Here is a 22,279-nt window from a genome sequence, read left to right on the forward strand (position 1 = left end):
TTAATATATATATATATATATATATATATATATATATATATATATATATATATATTGTGATAAAATACATTAAAGTATGTAAATATATATAAATATATTTGTTAATGAAAATAGTGATATCCTTTTTTATTTCGGAAAACTAAAAAAATATTGATACATTTTTGATACGTCTACTGATAGGCTTTTGACGAAAATATATCTATCCTCGTTACTATAAACGAAAATGTATCATTTTGTAACCAAAATATCGGAAACGAAAAATTCTCGCAATATAATCAAAAGACCGCATTTGATATTTCGAGGTTAACAATGGATCCTTAACTCCTTTGTTATTGGAGTAAAAATGTCTATTGTTTCGTTTTATATCTCAGATAATGGTAATCTGTCTGTTATCGTTGACTTTTGAGAGCACATCATTAGTTTTTCTTTATTTTCATTTATTACAGCTTTCGGTTGTATAAGTATAGAATTTTATATTTTCCGCTAAGCTGAAGAAAGTAATTCATTCATTGTAAGCTTGATTTTACCATATATACAAGTTTTGTTATTGTAAAATAGGGATTTAAAGTGTAATATTGTTCAGATAACACATATGAAAATTAAATTACATAAAATATTATTTAAAGTTATGTGGGTATATTGTAGATTCTCAAATTTACATACGCCATTGAAATTATAATCATAAATTAAATAATTCTAAATATATTTTTATATTTCACATGGTACGTTAACTAAAAGATTACTTCATGTACTATAAACTTTTGCTTATCTTAAGGTTATTTCGAATTGAAAGGACATAAACTAGACATTCCATTTTAATATCTGCCGATTATCTGATAATATTTACATAGTTTATTTTATTCGAATAATTTATCAGACAATACCAAAGTCTGATTATTAAGAAAAGATAAGATAAAAATCTGTAAAGGAATTAAGGATAAAATTCTCATTTATTTTCTCAATTAAAGGGGGATTATATTCTTCTCTGACATAAAACTTTGAAATAATAAATTCGAAACCAAACCCAATTTAAGATAATGTCAAGAAAGTTAAGGCTCTTGTTCTTCAATATTTATAATTGATTGTTTTCAACACGTAATTAAGTATCTTCAATACCGAAAAGTTTTTTTCGATTCAAGAATTTGTATATACTTTTATATATCCTTTTCAATGTTTCAAAAGAAGTAACAAGTGTAAATCTATACCATAAACGGATGAAGACGTTTGTTTTGCCGAGTCAGTTTATTGTATGGAATAGTTTTACTTCATAATATTCTTAGTTTAGGTACACGAGTATTGTTTTAAATCCAATAGAATTTTCTATTTTGTTCCTTATGTACCACTATCTAACAAACCGCAGGCCTTATACATTTATATAGTGGTTTCACTAAAGTAAGATTATGTTAGCCATAGTTATTATTTTCTTTCTTTTGATCTCACCAGAGATGACATAATTTACCCAAACAGGTGTTTAAGTCATTATAAATAAATATCTGCTTTCGCATCTCTCTTAAACGAAACGCACAAAAGAGGTTTCATAGTTTAATGAATCGTACAAAAAAAAATTATATATTTTTTTTATTACATATTATTACAGATCAATGTACATACATATCTGTCAGTTCAAATTTACGATATCTCTACTAGAAATGGAAAGTGTACAAACTATTTTTACTTATAGTACTTTGTGATTTTAAATCCTTTTATTTTCTTATTTTTATTTACACATTAAACAGTAAGATAGTTAGTATGTTTAATATAATTTTAATATAGCCAACAAATCATTCATTCGAAATTCTTTTTCAGTTCTTATTATAATTTTTATGCGTAAATTATAATGAGAGAGATCAAAATAATCTAAAATGTGATTTATGAAACATAGTTAATAAATTTTATTGCAAACCCATGATTATAAAGCAGAACTTATTATATTTTGGTAGTTATTGAGTATGTAAAGTAAAAGAAATTTTAAAGGTATATTTAAATAACAATAAAAAACGTAAATAAAATTATTTTATACATTAATAAGAGCTGATTTTCATACAAATAATATATATTTAATATATTTAGTGTCGGCTTTTCTTAAAACTAACTTTTCTTTTTATTAAACAACAATAATAATTTGAAAATATTTAAAACTGTTTTATTAAATTACATCATATAACCGAGATTATCATATTCTGAGGGTCTTGGATTCCGTCTAGGGTCAGGTGACTGATCTGATAGCTTCACTGCCGGTTTCCAAACTTCTGTTGGTTGAAATAGTTCCTTGCCTCTCTAGAAATATAAAAAAAAAAAAAAAAAATTATCATCCGTATTAATTGCTATAACTCTTAAAATGAGTAAAAATTAATCAAATAACAAAGCTAAATATTATTTGTAAGTCACACTGCGTGACTTTTACTAATCTAGATACGCGCTAAGTAGATGAGGTCACGGAGACGTAGTATATTAAATATTAAAATGTCTTGAATTTCAATATATTTTCTATTGAATGACTTTTAAAAAAATGCTAAATTTCTCAAGCACATGCCAAAACCCGTTTTAGATAAAATTATACTATACATGAGTGCAAACAGATTTCACCAGAATTGTCCAAGATGACAAGTCTATAATTATATATATTTAATTTTCTTACATATCCTTTGTATAATGCCCAACAAACTCCAACTGGGAAAAACATCAGTGTAGACAGACCAATCCCCCATCCGAGAAGATCAGCGAAGAGAGGAAATTCGTAGCCTTCGTAAGACGGCGGTTGCCATTCGATGAACAAAAATATTAATATACCCTGGTGAAATAATATGAGTAATAAATATAACGTTAAAGTGGTATTTTATTTCTTGGTAAACAAAGGTTCTAAATTTTTAATGAAATAAAATAAAAAAGTTGTGATGTTGTTTGAAAAACTAACAACATTTAAACATAATGCATTACAGATTTATATTATTAATATAATAAAATCACTTACTAAACTAACAACTGGCACACTGATCATCCACACAAATTTCCAATAAAATTGTATCACCACATTTAACCTCATATCCATAGAAGCTAAGTCTCGCATCGCTCGGTTGATGCCGTAGCACCAAGACACGGCGGTACACTGAAGCATTATTAGATAAGTTTCGCTTAACTTAATGATTTGCATAAAGTAACATTAGTTTTTGGATATTCGAATCATATCTTACTCCTTGTTTATTTCCTACATTACTATTTTAAACTTGGAAAATGGATTCTTGTTCAGAATAACATTATATCATACGAGGTCGATTTAATTTAAGTTTTCTACAAATAATATAAACTAAAAGATTAAAAAAAAAATGTTATATGATTTTTTATAAGAATATGTTTCAGAAGAAACAAAAAGACAATTAAGCTAAGTTTTTTTTTTCATTGTTTTATTTCCTTTAGCTAAAAATCTAAAATCTAAACAACGCAAGGATATTTTCTTACAAAATATAATAAGTCAGCAAAATTTAAAATTCCTTAAAATGTGTAAATCATAAAATGTAAATAAATTATATTAAGCTCTGGAATAATGTATTTTCTAGCCAAATATACGTCACTCGGGGTCTGGAGATACTTGGAGATAAAAATAAATTAATATTCATTGGATCTGTCTAAAAAGATTTGGGAGCAACGGACGGAGTGAAATACTTTAGTAAGAGTTCTTTAAGATTGTAACGAATTATTTGAACGAATTTATATTATAATTCAATTTTGCTTGAAGCAGATTCAATTTATTCAATTCCTATAATTTTTTTGCACTTACTTTTATATTATGCATTTTAATTACATAATAGCAAACACAATGTGTGGGATTCTTAATGTGACTATACGTGTATTTAGACGAATGTACTTAACTTACCTCAGCTAAACCTATAAGTAATATAGCCCAGGATGCGGTGTTCCAATCGAGCAATGTAAATAGATATACTCCGCCACTGAAACACATTGGAAGACCGAGAATAAAACACGTGAAGCACGTGAATGCAGTTACCTGCAATAAGAAAACATAGTTTGGCTGTATCTAACGTGATGAATAGCAGAAGTTTATAACGTTACCAATACTATAATTTTGTAATAAAAATTTTATAAGTAAATTCTAATTATGACTAGCTATTATATAAATTAAGCTAGTGAAAGAGAAAATAAAACAAAATGTTATTTGCATTTATTTAAATTCAGACATTTGAGTCAAAGAAGATTAATTATTAATGATTTTTTTTATATTGTTTTTACATTAACTAAACATCGGTTTTCAATAAAAACAATCGATTAATTTTATTTTAATGAAACTACAAAATATATTTCATATTTTAAAAGTGTTATTTTATACTAATAAATATTTATTCAACAATGTTTTAAGTTAAATATAAATCATTTGTGGTTAGAACCTCATTCTGATTTAAGAAAAGTAATTGGATAACTTATATGTAGGGTATTTTTAGAGACCCATATATACTTAATTTCTATATGATATTAGAGAAATTGAATATTTATATTTTTATTTTTTTCTAAAAGCAGTATTGAAAAAATTTGTTACCATCCAATAACGATTCCGAAATTGTGGCCAGCGATCGACTATGGCTGTATTTATAGCCTCAATACCAGCGAACTGACTTCCTAATCCCAATATGAACATCATGAAGAAAAATAGGATACACCATAGTCGGGGTATAGGCATTTGTAGGAGGGCTTCGGGATAGACAACAAATGCTAGCCCAGGACCTTGCTCCGCTACATCTGTCAGAGAATATAATAATAGACGTATTTTTTTAAAAGAAAAATATAATTACAAAAGAATATCTATTGGGTAATGCCAATAAATTATAAGTTTATGATTGTTTGGTATTTTTAAGATACAATATACATATTTACACGGTCCCGAAAGAAAAGATAAAAAAAAAACATTTCTGAGAAATTATTAGCAAATAATAAACGTTTCGTGTAAGTCATTGATTTAGTTCGCATACAATAACAGAGATCCAATTAATTTAAATGATGTTTTTGTAAATTGATTGAATTCCTAAAATTTTATCGTTGTCTAAAGCACGAAGGTTATAAATATCTGTTGACTTTCCTTCTATAGGGCGTGAATTAATAATACTAAAATCTCTTCATACAACGTGAAGTAGATATTACTCAAAAGAAAATACGTCCTCAGCATAATACGATATAAAAATATCTACATATCAAGCCTTAAACAAAATAATATACGGCTTAATAAAAATTTCAAATAATTACTCCAAACACTGATGAATATTTATTAAAATTTTTACTCAAATAACCACATTTCCGTATATCAATTATATTATTGTCAGTGACGGTAAAATATTATGGGACTCCCTGAAGTGCTATGATAACAAAAGATTAAGTTAACAGACAATATTGTTTTATCGCCTTCATATTGTAGTTGAACAGAAAATATTCAATAACATGTAACGAACAGTACTGACAGAAAAAAATAATATTATTATTTTATACTACTCCTACTGCCTCTATCTTTGACCAATAACAAGAATTTTATGACAAAATAAAATAATATTCTACATTTATATGTATCTAACGTTTCTTCAAAATCCACAAAAATTTGCTTACTTTTGACACATTGTTTAAAGTCTTGCTTTATATGAATAAGTCTGGTAAAATATGTAAATATGAATATAGTCCTATTGAATACGTATTACAATTGTTCAATACTGAGAAATTTATTTTTAGTATCAATACAAAATGTGAATATAAAAAATATCGTTTCGTTTAATTATCTCGCTCAATCTATACAAGTGATTCATCGCAGATTATTTTGAGTGATTTAACAAGAAAATTAATTGTTTTAATTGGCTTAAGATATAGTATTGCTTAAAAAATATAAGTGGGTGAATTTCTAAGAAAGGGTCTTAAAGAAAACGGTGAAGTACTGTGGTTTACAGTTTACCGTTTTCTTTCATGAATCTGTTCACACATATTTTCATCATCTTAAATGCCATCGAAATTGATTATGATGTATCAAATTAAAGTTGAAAGCTATTTATAAATTCTGTAGCTGTCTTAGAAAACTTGATAACAGAGCATTCACTTAACTGTATGTATTTCAAAAATTTCGAAAATCCGAAAATTTCTTAGTTAATTAGAATAAGAAAAAGAAATTGAACATTAGATTTCTTTATAACCTAAAGTTAAATATCATATTTTGTTTTAATAGCTTAAAAGTAAATTCTGTATCGCAATACCTTTTATTTAAATATTCGATATGAAAAGGAATATAATATAACATACCCTTATTGTAGTAAAAATGAAATTACAAATATTATTTGTTTCGGGGTTGAGCGTTTTGTTTTATTGGATCTAGTTTACTCTTTGTGTTATTCTTACTGGATATGGTAGGAATAAATTCATTTTGCAATACTTTCAGAATTGTTGTTATACTCATTTGTCTATTTTAATTTACTGGAGGGTTTTTGAACAAGTCATTTTGGAAAATTATATTCTATGCCTAAAAGCCATTCTTTAAAAAAATATCAGTATCATACTCGCTTTATTACTTTTATGAATAATAAACATGGACGATGTAGTCAATATTTTTGAGATGGATAACGAATTTTTTAGTAATAAAAAAATGTTAATGCGCAAGTTATCAAATACAATCATTGAACTTTTAATAAATCTATATTATTTATCACACTTAGATTGTCTTACCATCGACTCCAACACCCATGAGCTCTGCTTGAAATCCCAAAACAGAGAAGATTGCAAACCCAGCGTATATCGAAGTCATAAAGTTTGTTAAGCTGACAAACACTGCATCGAAGTGACAGTTATTGTGAAAGTTATTATAAGATGCCAAAGTCACCAGAGAGCCACAAGCAACGCCGAATGAATAAAATATCTATCGAATAAAGACATATAGTTCAATTAAAGAAATATGAATTCTTCTAGTATTGACAAATGATTGAATGGATTTATTAATAAACCAACCCTAATCTTTGCTTTCTTATAAAGAAGGAGTCAGTACAAAATATAGATTTAAAGCAAACTTTATTTTCAGAGAATGATTATCTCAAAAGTTACAAAAGTCACTTAGATCTTTAAGTGAAAAACTTCGGTAAGAAAAATTCAGAATAACCTTCCTTAAATGATGACATTTATTTTTGAATTCCATTGCTATTCGCACAATTTGTTCTTATTTTAATCTAAATTAGTGTTAAGGTATCTCTTATGTTTTAATACTTAAATGGGGCCGGAGCGTTTTCAATAAATTCTGGGCAGGATTTATGTTCGTCTAGAAAGTTCTTCGAGCTCAAAGTGAATGAATCTTGGCAACAAACTTAAAACTGTACTTTATAAAATGCGTGTAAGATTTTTAATCTTTTAAGTTAAATCTTCTTCGTAAAAAATTGCTGTTGTTGAATATTCACTCACTCAATGTAAATTCTTTTAAAGGTACTTTTAAAACAATTTCTCTACAAATTACCTGTGAAGCTGCGTCGCCCCAGACACGAGCTTCTAAAAGTGTTTCCCACTTCGGTGTTAGATAAAACAAGATGCCTTCTCCGGCTCCATCCAATGTTACACCCCTTATAAGAAGAGCTGTCAGCATTACATACGGGAACAACGCCGTGAAATACACAACTTTTCCTGCTGACTGCACTCCCTGTTAAAAATCGATTGTTAACTGACTTATTATCAATATGATCTTCAATTAATAAACGATAAGTTACTTACCTTAATGACACATAAGAATGCTACTACCCAACAAAAAAATAGACATCCAACTAAGTGCCACTGTATACTTCCCCAGTTTTCCCAAGTGGAATCACCTCTTCCAAGGACACGTTCGCTGCAAGTTTCGTTAAGTATCATATTTTATATTAAAAAAAAAAACAAATAAACTAATAAACTGCTTAAAACAGTTTGACGGCTAGTATATCTCAATTTTGTCTATAAAGTCACATGTAAGGACTTAATTTAATTAGATAATAAATATGCATTTAAATGTTAGTCTGATGCATAAGCTAGATTACCGTTTAGTTTATAAAAATATTCACATCCTTAGTTTCTTTTCAACTTATAAATGAAGTTTAAACTTTAATTTAGATTTAAATTTGTAGCTTCCGAATAACTGACCGATAAAAAGAAGGTTATCGCGTATTATTTATTGGTGATGTATATTGTAAATCAATGTTTTATTTTTTTACAACTATTATAAATTGTGGACTTTATCATATTCATGAACTAATATAAAAATTGTCTTAATTTTGCAAGTCGTTTGTCGTCGTATATACCAGAGAAACAATTAAGGTCACAAAAAACAAGAAGTAAATATATTTAAATTTTATAAATAACTCAAACCGAACCAAAAAAATTACTCACTTGTAATATTCTTCTGAGGCCAAAGTCCTATTCACATTTCTATACCACGGGATAGTTTCATTTCCCGTCCAGCAACTAGAACCGTCATATGGCTCGAACCCCGTAAGCTGACAAATCTCTCCAATACTGATACATTTTTGTAAATAGTATGTTAAATCCGTGTAGTTTCCTGTGTTATTAACTCTACATTCACTGTCATACGCGCCACTGTAACAATCTAATCATATAAAAATAAAATAAACAAATATTTTGAATAAGTATAATTTTGAAGAAAATTAAAAATACTTGGGTTGCTTCGCTGACATCATAAGAAGTTATTTCTACCAAAAATTATGGCTATGAATTAAATTTTCTAACTTTTGGATGGCAAATTTTTTTTTCATATAAATTAATACATTTTAGGATATGAATCAAACTTATTTATCTATATTGAAAAATTCTATCAGCCAATCGACTGTAGAAAGCATGATAAAAAACCAATTACTCATTGATAAACGGTAAACGTAGTTTTATTATTTTATAACATAGCATTTCACAGTAATCATTTCTATTTCAGTAGTAATTAGTCTACTGATCGGAAATAATGGGCTTACTAATAATCTTACCAAAAATTTTATGCTTACATATTACAACTTTTATGCTGCCGATAATAAAATATAATATGTAATAATCTACACATTTTACGACCATAGTATACTTTAAGTCGTGAAATTTATACGACTTTACGTAGGAATTATGACATCTATATGAGAATGATGACTTCCTTACTGCTACTAAGCATTATTATTTAAATAGCGAAATCTTATTCTTGATACAAATACTAGATGTGGACATTAAACAAGTTTCTTAAAATGCTGAGATAAAAAAATACTTACATAGAGAATTATAATCATTTTCACACGACCCCCATCCTAAATCGCCACCTATCGACATGAAAGTGTAGAAGATTGTCCATGCTACAATGATCATGTAATATATTGATATCATCGAAATAACCATTAAAGTACAGTAGCCAAGTCCAGTGAAGAATGGACTGATAGCATTAAAAGCTTTAAGAGGTCCTAATGCAGTGAATTGACCAATGTACAGTTCCAGATAAAATATTGGAAGTCCAACGAGAATAAGCATCAGAAAGAATGGTATCAGGAAAGCACCTGAAAAATATAAATAGTGTTTGCTTAATAAAATAAACTATTACCTATTTATTATAGGTTTTAGACGTACATATATAATTTAATATATCGCTAGCAACATAGAGGCATCTAAAATAAAAACACCGGTACGTCTTTAATAAGTATATATTACACGCGAGGATGAATGGGATATTTATATTTAAATATCTAATGTTCTTTATTTAATCTAACTTTAGTAAAAATATTTTTGATTATATTTTGATATATAGGTTTTTTTAAGTTACACTAAATATATTCATATAATTATTTAATAAATTACATTCCAAAGAATGGAATTAATCCATTGAAATACAATAATGGCATATTTTATTCTTGCAACTGAAAAGTTTATTTAAAAGTTCATTACATTTCCAAACTTCATGAACTCATCATTTAATTTTTAGCAACTTGTAAAACAAGTTGCCCAAAAGTGTCGTTTTATTAACTTAAATCGTTTGGAAAATACGAAACAAATTTCACTACTGTCATAAAAAAAATGTCACCTTCAATAAAAATTTTTGGTAGATTAAGAAAATATTACTTTATGTAAATAAAAACTTAGGTATGTTTTACAAGACAACACTACACATTGGACATACATTGTATGCTTTGTATGCGGATATTCCATTACAGTACTCTCTTTGTCCTCCCTTCTTGTCGCCACCGAGAGTAAATTTCGTTATCATTGCAAAAGAAAATTGTGCAAATATTTTACATACTTTGAAAAACTTCCAATGGAACCGGTGTTATTTTAATTTTCCTCTGTGTTGTTGTAAAATTAAGTATGCCTTGTATCCACTGTTTAATTATACATTGCTTATAAATGAACAAAATATATGTTAACTCGTAGTTACATATAAGGTTTTAATGTTGTTTTTTTTTTTGACATTGGAATGGTTATACAATAAAAATTACGTATAATTTACAAAGTGAACTCAAAAGCATGATGCAAGAAACATACAACGATTATTATGTATCTGAAGATGTTGATAGAATTACAAGGTTTAGCTTATCCGAGTTAATATTTTAACAAACTAATAAACAGTTCAGTCAATATATTATGAGCAAATTATTATGGTTTTATAATTTATTATTTTTATAATATAGTTTATAAATCAATTTGTCGTACATATTTCAAATCTTATTAATTATAAACCCTGGCAAATATGAGGCTGGTTTAAATATACAACAAAATAAGGAAAAAAAAATTATGAAAAAGTCCCGAAACATATTGCAAACTTATGTGACTAAACAGCGTATTCAACGCAGTGTATTTTGTTACTTTGAACTTTAATCAACTTTCTCCTGTTGACGTTGTCAAAGCCAATAGGGGTCAAAGCGGTAGTTAAGTCGGAAAAGTAACCTTTGTAATTATTTATTCTTAAACTGTATTTTTGTTAGTCTTAGCCATGCAACAATCATATATTAACTATAATTGTCATAGTTATGTCTATATGAGTATATCCTGGCCATTATATGTTTGGATTATCAAATCTATATTAATATGTGTATATTTCATGTAAACTTTTGTAGCAGTATAAAATGTTAACCTCCTCCATTCCTGTAACATAGATAAGGGAATCGCCACACATTTCCAAGCCCGACAGCGTATCCCAGACATGCCAATATGAATTCCAGAGGTCGACCCCAAGAAGCTCGCTGCGCTGTTTCAGTATTGTCATCGCCACTAGCCAAGGCATTACCGTTTTCCTGCATGTAAGAAAAATTTTATTTATAAATTTATTAATACTCTAACTCCATAAAAACCTGAAAAATATCATGATTTATATAATGCAAATAAAAATAAATACATTTTTTAAATCATTTATATAACTGGATTCTGTTACAGGCATAAATCGTGGTTTAATCTAAGAATAAGAATAAGAATTTTATATGATATTAATAACGCTGTTGTAAAGTTTTCATGTACGTATTCTTACGCCGAACTTTATTCTAAAGCTATTATACTTCAATACAAGGAGCGTTCCGTTGCATTGCTTTAGCACACCGTAGTTGACTTTGCTCAATTCTTGAAAACTATTTACGAAACTTTTACCAACAGGAAGTTTTTATAGTAAGAAATATAATATAAATTTTTAAATTGTTCAAATCGTCTAGAGCTTGTCAAGAGCACTTTGTAATTGTTAAGCGACCCTTATTGAGGTTTTGTTGCTTTCATATCCCAAAAGTATATGATATTATATTATAAGGTAAGAATTTTAATCTCAGTTATATACAAAATATGGAATATTTTAACGCATCTACCAAGGACTAATTTCTGTAAGAAATAATTGATAAATGAAAGGCTCATAATGTTCCTCTATAAAGGTTGTACCAACCGTTTATAACAATCTTGTAAAGGAGTGCTCACTAACTTATTCCTTTCAAACAAGTATAATTATTTTAATTTAAATGCAAATTTCTCTTCAATTGCTATGGGCTCAATGACGATGCTTAGTTTAGTTTGCTCTCCCGTTGTTCAAATAATATTATGCAGAACTTAAGAGACAAGAAGCAGCCGACAAATTCAGGTACATCCTGTATTTTACTAATTTAAGCGTTTTCAATTTTTAATGACTATAATAACTTGTAATAATGCATGATCATTTCAAACTCTCACAAGGTTTTAACCAAAAATTAACGTATTACAAATGACCTTAAATAAGAAATTGTACGTGAAAAAACTATGTTTATGTATAATCAGGGTTATTAGCCTTTTGATATTTTATATTTTGAGGATTAATAACAATTATTCCATTAAAAAATAACTTGATTATAATATTGACGTACAACACGCTAACATTATTAACCTGGACTCAATAATGTGAACCACCGTGTAATTTAAAAGTATTTATGTACACAGAACTTCATTTACATACAAACTGTAACTTTGCACCAATTTCTAGGAACATGAATGCACCTGTGTCCGGAACTTGTACCACTAAGTTACAAATTGCTAAAACTTAAATTAAAATAGTGTTTTGTTTCAACTAAACTGTCCAAAAATAAACTTTTAATGTTATTTAAATACTTGGTATTATTTTTTGCAAAAATGTACAATTAGTGTCTGTTGATATTGTTTGCCATTTATGTTAAAGGAGAAATCATTTTTTATTTAAATTTTATCTATTTAAATAGAACAACTTGTCGTTTCGTAATTGTTTTACGTATTTAATCTTATCAGTTAATTACGTATCTCTGTCAGTGATTTAAATCCGATGTTCTGTGTAACAACAACCTATAAATCAATATAGCAGATATATGGTAGTCCACTACCTTACACATGTACGAGTATATAAGATCGTATCTGTAGGAATTTGTAGAAATTAGTATAGTTTTCAATTCTAAAAATTATTTAAATAATTCTCAATACCCAAAAACCATTAAAAGAACACGAGAACGATATCGAAGCTATTTATCAAGTATGAAATTCACATTATTCATTGGTCCAAAAAACTTTCCTAGAAATTGATTTTCAAATATAATAGTTTAAAAAATTCATCAACTTTTATAAATATCATTGTATTTTATCCTTATTTCGTCCTAGTATCGTATGAGCTACGAAAATAAATACATAAATTGTTATGATACTGAAAAGTAATCAAGTTGAAAACTAATGTTACAAAAAAAATAACTATAAATCTCTAAAACTTTTCTGGTAAATGATAACGCAAAAATGTCTTAATGTCTATCTTTATAATCTCTGTCTTTTTTGAAGTTTAAAATTCATTCTTATAATCAATTGAAACCTAACACGATCCTTATAGTTCACTAATTTAAACTACTTATTTTATATCAATATTTGTTAATTAGACATTTTGGAATATCTTACCAGTATAAAAACAAGTCTTTTTTTGTATGTTTGCCCGGTATACACCAAAAATATAAGGGTGGTAGAGATTGGCGTTAATGCCTAAAAATACGAGTATTTGTCTCTTTTCGGTTTAACTGAAAACATGTCGACCAAGATGTTGATTGTAAAAAAAAGCACAGTTTTTCCAATTAATGCAAGCTGATACTTTAGTTAGGAGTTGGTGGTATAAATTATGTATACATACATAAATACAATATACGTAGTATACGAATTTGCTATTTCAACATCTCATCAAAAATTGTGACTACTCTCAAACAAGAAGTATTTAATAGGGTAACTTCCTCCTTAGCGACTCTCGGATTATGATAAACAGTTATTCTAATTGATTATTACATAATGATACAAGGAAGCCTTAACAATGGCTAACCTTAAATTGCTTATAAATAGTTTAAATAATTCTCACAGTATCAATCTGTGAATATTGACTCTATAACCCAAAAAGTCCTTTTACAATATCATATTAACAGCATTTATTTTTTTATTTCAAATTTTAAAACGCTGTTAATTATGATCCTTTTACATCATCTAATTATTTCTTAAATAGGGTTTCGTTGAATTTTTAGACGAAAGTTTTAAGTTCTTCATGTAAAATTTACGAATAAGGTTGATAAGTAATAAAACAAAAAAAAAAAAAATACTAGCAACGTCGCTGTCGATTGGTTTTCCTTGACTGTTGGTAAAAATACCCTTTAAATTTTTCTCTTCACTTAACCCCTCAAATTGAAAATCAGCGGACGGGAGAAAATAAAAATCTACGTATCGGAGTTTGAAATAAAATTACTCATATGATTACTTCGTAACTTAATATTATCCTCACACAAATATATATATATTTTAAATTTAATTATATGTAAATATTGTATCCCTTATTTGGGTCTTGTTTTCCTTTAAGTATCAAACAATTTCTTTTTCAAACCTCTTTCGTTATTATTTTTTTCTTTCTCAACATTTTTTATGAAACCGAGGAGGTCTTGACGCGAAATCTTTTAGATGCACTTTTTTATGTGATCATTTATTTTAACTCGAAACCTTTACTTTTTTAAATCTAAACAGAACTACCTCCGTAAAGAAACCATAATATACAGAAACTTTTTCTGGAAATAAAGGTGTAAACCAAGACTCACATGTCCCATTTATTATTCACTGTTAAAGAAATAATATAAAACAAAAGTATTTAAATGATTTGGCGATCCTGAATATTTTAGTTTGTATACAATATTTTTTCACAGCTTCAATACGATGGATTGAAACACTACATGGTTACATCAAACATTCAATAACTTACTCAATAGATATTAAAAGTTGTTTTAAACTTTTCGAACTTATACTCTATCTGATACATAAAAAAGTCTGCTATACTCAAATTAAACAAATCTCTACGAAGTTGGAATCGACATAAACATTTTGTAAACATACTGATTAAGCTAAAGTTAATATTGTGTCACTATTTTATTATTTCAGTTGGGATTAAATCATACGCTCATACTATAAGTTGCAAGATACCCCTGACCATATCCAATGATATTTCTGAAACAATTCTTACTCACACTTTCATCATAAATGAGTTCTAACTATTGCTTTTTTATCTTGGAATGACCTTCTATTGTACGGGTATATTGCGTTATTCTACTGCCATTAAATTTTTGAGATATTAAATGCAATAGACATTTGATCCACATTTTTTGAAAGTATTAATTGTTTACACTTTTCCTCATTAAATTAACACCTATTAGTTATTATGATATAAATTTTGCAAAAAATTTTCCAATTATAAAATGAAACAAAAGACATGCTGATCGATGAAAATAAAAAAAAATAAAAATTTGTACAAACGCTATTAACAATTTCAATTTTCACTTATTTCCTTAGCAAAAAAAAATATTCTAGCAAAACCGTTAATTCACATAAGAAATTTTCGAAATTTGGTTCACAAATATGGTTTAAATATTGAAGTCTCATAATACATAACAACATGTTACGTATAACTATGTAAGAAGGGATTAATGAAGAAGTTCGTAAGCACTCCATTTCAAAAGGTGCTCGCAAAGTATCAATACAAATACAAGAATTCAAAGCCTAACTCTTGTTATTTACTTTTCTTGTCTGTACTAAAACGACTGCTATTTAGATATGCCCAAATCTTTTGGGCTAAAATTAGACAGGACTGTCTACCCTGTCGGCAAAACTATTTACGTTAACAGACCTTCGTCCTTATGAACTCTCTCAAATTAATCATAAAAATGAAATTCAACACAACATTTTATTCAAACTCATTTTAAAATTATGTTACTAAATGATAGAATAATGTCTTGATAAAAATTTAAGAATAATTAAAATTATTAGTAGAAAATTTTAAATTATTTTAATTTCTAGTCGCACTTTCTTTATTGTTTTCAATTCCAAAGTTTGTAAGATTTTTTACAATCATGTAAGATTTTTTACAATCATATCAGCATAAAACTATTACATAAATAAAAACCTTCAAGTTAAACCAGATAGTCTAAAATTAACCGTAGAGTTCCATATATCTTAGACGTTCAAAGCTGCTGTAGAAACTTAGTTATAAATATGAACTCGTAAGAGCCTGCAGTTAATGATACTAAAGTTTACGACAATCTTAAACTTGGGGGTAAAAGTAAATTAAAAACTTAAGTGAAAATAAATTAAAGCCCCTGTTTTTATGGCTTTTGCTTTAGCAATTGAAATCAATATTAATGTTATTTTTTTAGTCATTAAACTTTACGTTATAATCGTTAATGACAAACTAATTAAGATAAAAATCTTAACAAGATATTAAATTATTTGATCAAGCCATGATAAAAATTAATTCTATGATATCAATAAGAATAACATGAAATACATAATATAAAAAAGATGTTCATACTTTCTATAAGTTTGACTTACTCTTTTTATCCGAAATTTTGCCGACGTATTAATTAATACTAATTATTAAAAATATTGGAGATATACTATTAAACATTTTTACGACTCTTCCAAATATTTTAAATAATAAATTTAAATATTTGAGAATATTTAATAAACACAAAAATGTTACATTAATTTGGGTTTTTACACTTTCTGTTATTTTTCTTAAAAGCGATTTTATATCTTTCTCAAACAAAAATATAGTATGTTGTTTTGCTATGTAAATATAAGTGAGGATAAACATTGTTCTTTTTGCATTTAAAATAGTAACTGATACTATTCCAAGGTGTTGTAAAATTTAACTTATAAACGCATGTGCAAATAAAAAATATGAACGAAATATTATATAGTATTAAAACCCACCTTACTCATAGCGTTATTTCCACCAAATATTTCAATATGAGGGATATTGAATTAGCACTGTGCATAAATTTTTTCCAAATAGGTATCATATGCTCAACTCCTTGGAACTATTCCTGAGAAATAAACACACGAGTGTTCTGAACAAAACTAACGTATTATCCAAAATGAATGCCAAAACCTTATCTACCAGATTATGATAAATTTGTTACAATCTATTTTTCTAAGATAATATATGAATTATTACAATATTAAGCAATAGTCTGTTGATAAGACGATAAATATTCACAATATTTATCCTTTTATCATGCGATCGTTATCACCAATGCACAGCAACATTATATTCGTTCTGTTACATTAACATTTTAAATTAGATGCGACCGAAGACGAAACAATATAAAAATGGAGTGTATGTTTTATTACAAATAGAAAAATTGTTCAAGACTTTATAATTAATATTGGAAAAGTACTAAACATTTTCTTGTCATGTTGCAATCTTGATACATGTCCTCCATATTCTGTGTCTTTAAAAGACCAAGTGTTATGAACGAGTGTTTTTATGTGAATTACGACAAGATTTGAATATTGAATATGAAACATATAACAGTTTTTTCACACAACAGAACTTTCGTATTCTTCAAACTTGTGAACATGGCAACGAAGACAACCGTCAAGTCCTGACCCTTGAGAGAGCCCTTGGACCACTTTTTTAAACTGATTTTTCACTGGTCACTAATGTATTTAATACACATTTTCTCTACGCAACTTTTTAAAAGTCATTTCTTATTTTGTATTCATATCAATATTTTAAATTTTCAAAACCATTAAAATTTAAATTCATGACAAAAATAAAATGGAATAAAAGTAAGAACTACCTTCTTTCTTGACTCTTATCATTTTGACATTGCGAAATATAAGACTAATACAGAAACCATATATATATATATATATATATACTGTTAACATGGCATTATGCTACTGACATTGTTTGTGATATTTTCCATATATTTTATTGCAGTGCTTTTATGGAATTCATCAAAATTTTTTATTAAAAGGTGAATTTTATTAAAGGCTTTTTAGTTAGAAATTTAATCTGTACGTTATGAAACACGGAACGCCTTTGATGTTAAGTAGGTTGCAAGTTTAATCTATTTCGTCAGTATCTTTAAGCATACTGTTTATTCCGTTCTATAATATTTACAGTTGAGTCATTATTAATATAATTATAATTACATTGATATACAACTTACTTTGCAAGAAAAATGTTTATATCTGTGTGTCGCAAAATAAAATTACTCAAACATCAAGCAGTTTCAGTTAGATTACAACCCAGTGCAAAGTACCTACTAGCTGCGATTTGAAGAATCGCTATCTAAATAGTAAACAGTGAACCTTTATCATGGTTGATTTACATTCCAAAGCTTCTACTTTTACCATAGCACTTTAAGCTTACTTTAGACTTGAAATACCTCTAGAAGATTTTGAGTCATTCTGATCGGAGATCTAAATTGTAAACTGTAAACGAGGGAACAATTTTCAGCTCATCAACAATTGTGACTGACCTACGGACTAAAAAACCATTTCATTCGATTTACAGGAAAATTGCCATTTTTAATCAAAATTGAAATTATCTGTAGAAATTATGGTAAGCTTGTATATTTCTTTGAACGTGTCAGAATATATACAGATCTGGAAATAATGTAACTTTTAACCAAAAATTAAACAGCTACTAGAAACTATGACGCTATATCAAATATTGCGTTGCAGTCTTAATTTTGGAGGAGGTACCTTAACTCGTGATGTTTGAAAGATACCATGTTGTAGCTTTCAGGGAAATTTTAGTCGTAAGATTGTTCCATATAGTGCACGTGCTTTGAAATAAATGATAGCGATGTACGTATAATCTTGCAGCTGAATACACACCGGTTATGTGGATGAAATCCGACACTACGGCGAGTGCGATGATGAAAGTGCACTATGTCAAACAATTTCTCGGAACGTGTACCGTTGTACAGACGAAAGAACATTAAGAGGGACCTTACATCCCATTCGACACTTAAAGATTTTTTTCGGCTGTGAGCATGGAATCGTTGACAGTACGGATTACCGGATCCGATGTGAGACCAGTACTTCATGTGGAGAGAGGGCGAACTTGTGCTTGGAAAAGCAAGTATCGTCGTGTGAAGGAATGCCTTCCTCAACTCAGTAGCCCTAGTTTTTTAGAGGCTCAGTCACTAACAGGTCTATACGTTCGACATTTTCAAGACCTAGATAACAAATATCTTCCTTGACGTATAAGCATACCCTTGCTCACAGTAGAAATAGACGGCTTTGCTGTCACCAGGTGATGATGGACGGTATTGAGATTCGACTTAAACATGGAAGGAAAGGGGGGGGGGCGCTGCTGTAAAAACCTTAATTTTATTGGTTTTGACAACCATAGTAGTTTCTTTTTCTGCTTAAGTGAAAAGAATGATGAGAGGATACTGATGGCCTAATAACCATCCTGTCAAAAAACACTGCCTTTAGTCTGAACTGAGGATGTTTGCCGCTGGCACGGGGTACGGAAGGGCCCCTGACCCTATCCACTAAAAGGCGATTAAGATTGAAATTATCGATTAAGATTTAAATTATTAAAAACAGAACTTCGATTTAAACCTTATTTTATAGTCTAACAAAGCTGAAAAATATGTTAATTATTTAAGAACATTGTGCTTGCTAGATCCCACGGTCAAACAGTAGTGTGATCAGAGTCATTTATTTAAAATAGGTAGACGACAAAAAACCATAATTTTTTTTCGACCGATGGTAAAAATCGCGACTTCAATAAAGTCACCACTGAATTTATGATCAATAGGAATAAGCCATTTTGAAAGGTATACTCAAATCAGACAAATCGCGTAACTTAATAAATAGCGACTATGTGATAAGTCAGCTCAACATCTCAGGAAAAATCAACCAAGGGATTATCTCAAATAAACTAAAGTAGGAATTGAAACAGTCTTATTTATTCTCTATTAATAAAGCCATGGTTAGAGCCAATCACTTAAACATACCAGCACTTTGCTGTTTAACTTAGAACATTATCAAGAGTCGACATAGTAAAAGACGAAATAGGACAGGTGCCTTTCTTTCCGACTTGTCAAAAAATTGCAAATACATATATAAAATCACTTTCTTCCCTATCTCCTTTAAAAATAATTTTAAACGGCCTCTTAATCCATACTTAGGGTAAACATGAAATAGAATTAGAAGCTCTTTTGTTCCCACTTAACCGTTTTTTTTTAATCTTGCGTAAGAAACCTCTTAGAAATAAAGTCACAATTACAAAGTCTGCAACGTCCATAGTTCTACGTCTACGCCTAAGTATTCTATTATAAAAAAGAGACAGTCTGTATGCTTTTGCGCAAGTACAACCTTTTACTCTCGAGTTAATATAGTAAAAGGTCAAGTTCATAATTACAGGCGAAAATTGGCTTATTAAGAATTCACTTTGAAATAATGTCTAAGGACGATTTAAAATAAATGCATCTAATATACACAATTTTATTTTGTCCGTATCTATATAAGTTCCATCATCTAGGCATTTGACAATACAGCTTGTTATATACGTTGGAACAGAGCCTCAAACGTGGGTTTTATAAAAGCATGAAATCAGAATAACTGACGTCACAAATGCCTAGTTCTTGGTTATCGTTAGCCTTTCCGTCTTTTAAATGAAACCTCGTCAATCTGTTGACGTATCCTTAATTTCAGAGATGTCTGGTAGCTGCAACGGCTCGAGTGTGAATTTCTTTAATCTGTACCCTCTCTATTTATACCAAACAACACGCATTGTTACGACTACACTCGCACCGTTATATATATTTTAAAATCAGGAATAAATGTGTCTTTCTTTTGCCAAGAAATCTCGACAAAGCTTGTTGTTAAAACATGTTTTTAAATGCTAACAATCATGTAATTTATAACCATATTTACAATTATATAAAATATGCATTAAATATGCATTAAATTACGATTTGAAAAAAAGCAAACAAACTATGACGATTTATTGATCTTCTTAATAGAAGATTACCTAATGTTATAGGCTGTTAGACATGTCCAGCTTGCCAATATAAGTTGCAGTCAATGTACTGCTAGGTTTAACCATCTAAACCTTTCATATGGGAAAGAAAGGAGATTATAATTTACACTATCAAAATTCTGAAAACTCGTACAATGGTTAATAAGACTTTGATCCGTGCATTCACACATCCTCACAAATATAATATTAGTAGGATTATAAAATGAGATAAGATAAACATTTAATGAAATGGCAAAAATTTTTATTTTTTTTTTAAACTTATATATCATTTTTATTAATTGAGTTAACGGTTTTCTGCGATAGGCTAGAATTTGTATTTATCCACTGTCGTTGTTTATATTCATAAAAAAGTAGGGTTTAGGCTAATAACCGATTTTTAATTATATTATAATCTGAAAAAAATTGTGGCCATGAAAATAAAAAAAAAAAAAATGGTAGATTAGAAAACAAAGCGTCAATAAAATTAAACGGATTATTAACATTACTGACATGGCAATTAAATACGTACCCCTTTTTAATGATTCATTAATTACGGCTTATTTAAAATGATTAAATCATGTGACGTTAAAAACAAAAAAATGGTTATCAATTGCATAACTTCATAATATATTTGAAACAATAAAATCTTTCTTAATTACAATAATATTATAAATGAAATTTAATTAACAGATTTGAAAAGTCTTATTTTTTTTACGAACTTAATCACGACATAATAATCTTGTAGTAAATGAAAAAAAAAATGTCTTTATTCAGAACTGATTTTAACAATATTTGGATACTCTAGCTGAAACTCAATTGACCTTGTGTTCATGACACACTGGAATGTCCTGTCCTTGAACATTCTGATTTCTAAAGGAATAACATCAAATCAACTATCTGATCCTACGTCGTTTTTGTCACTTTAAAATAAAAAAAAATATTTACTCTGTTTATAACCTTATCAGATAATAATTGTCGTAAAATTTGGTCACATTAAAATTTAAGAACTTAAGCTTAATGTATATATCGTATAATAATAATCATTCTTCAGACTTTCCAAAAAATTAAATAGTTGTTATAGTGTAATTATACTTATAGTTAATATAGTCACTAAGCCGAAAATGAGAATATGGGTGACAAAGATTGTCTATATCTAAAAGCTAACTGCGAAGTTTATAAATCTTTCCTATTAAATTCAATTAAAAGTCTCTTCTTTAAATTCCATTAAATTATTTTAAACAAAGGCAGACAGGGCTACAGCCAGAATTAACTTATTATGGCACTTTATCACTGCCCCGTCAATAACTTGAGGATGAAGGATGAAGGAGAAGGATAAATTTGAACGTGGCATGGCTACTGGTTAGTATACTGACCACTTATATTACCATTTTTGTCGTTATTTTGTCATTACATTTGATTCATATTACATGAATCAAATTGAAAGACAACATTTTATGTAATTTGTAAAGATTTTATGTTTCATATACATATCAGAATGAATAATTAATA

General features: G+C 28.2%; 1 protein-coding gene across 1 annotated transcript; it reads right to left on the reverse strand.

Moving 5' to 3' along the window:
- Positions 1-1,563: 1,563 nt before the first annotated feature.
- On the reverse strand, positions 1,564-16,870 carry LOC116767076 (sodium- and chloride-dependent glycine transporter 1-like). The gene is made up of 12 exons (XM_032657236.2): positions 16,711-16,870; positions 11,099-11,258; positions 9,252-9,530; positions 8,377-8,593; positions 7,729-7,843; positions 7,478-7,657; positions 6,703-6,892; positions 4,550-4,749; positions 3,872-4,003; positions 2,972-3,106; positions 2,639-2,791; positions 1,564-2,277 (listed from the first exon to the last, which is right to left on the reverse strand). Exons 1-12 carry the CDS (start codon positions 16,717-16,719, stop codon positions 2,152-2,154), a joined length of 1,896 nt encoding a protein of 631 aa, XP_032513127.2. The 5' UTR covers positions 16,720-16,870; the 3' UTR covers positions 1,564-2,151.
- Between the last annotated feature and the right edge of the window lie 5,409 nt (positions 16,871-22,279).

This window comes from Danaus plexippus, chromosome 10 (assembly GCF_018135715.1).
Source record: "Danaus plexippus chromosome 10, MEX_DaPlex, whole genome shotgun sequence".
NCBI classification, from domain to species: domain Eukaryota; kingdom Metazoa; phylum Arthropoda; class Insecta; order Lepidoptera; family Nymphalidae; genus Danaus; species Danaus plexippus.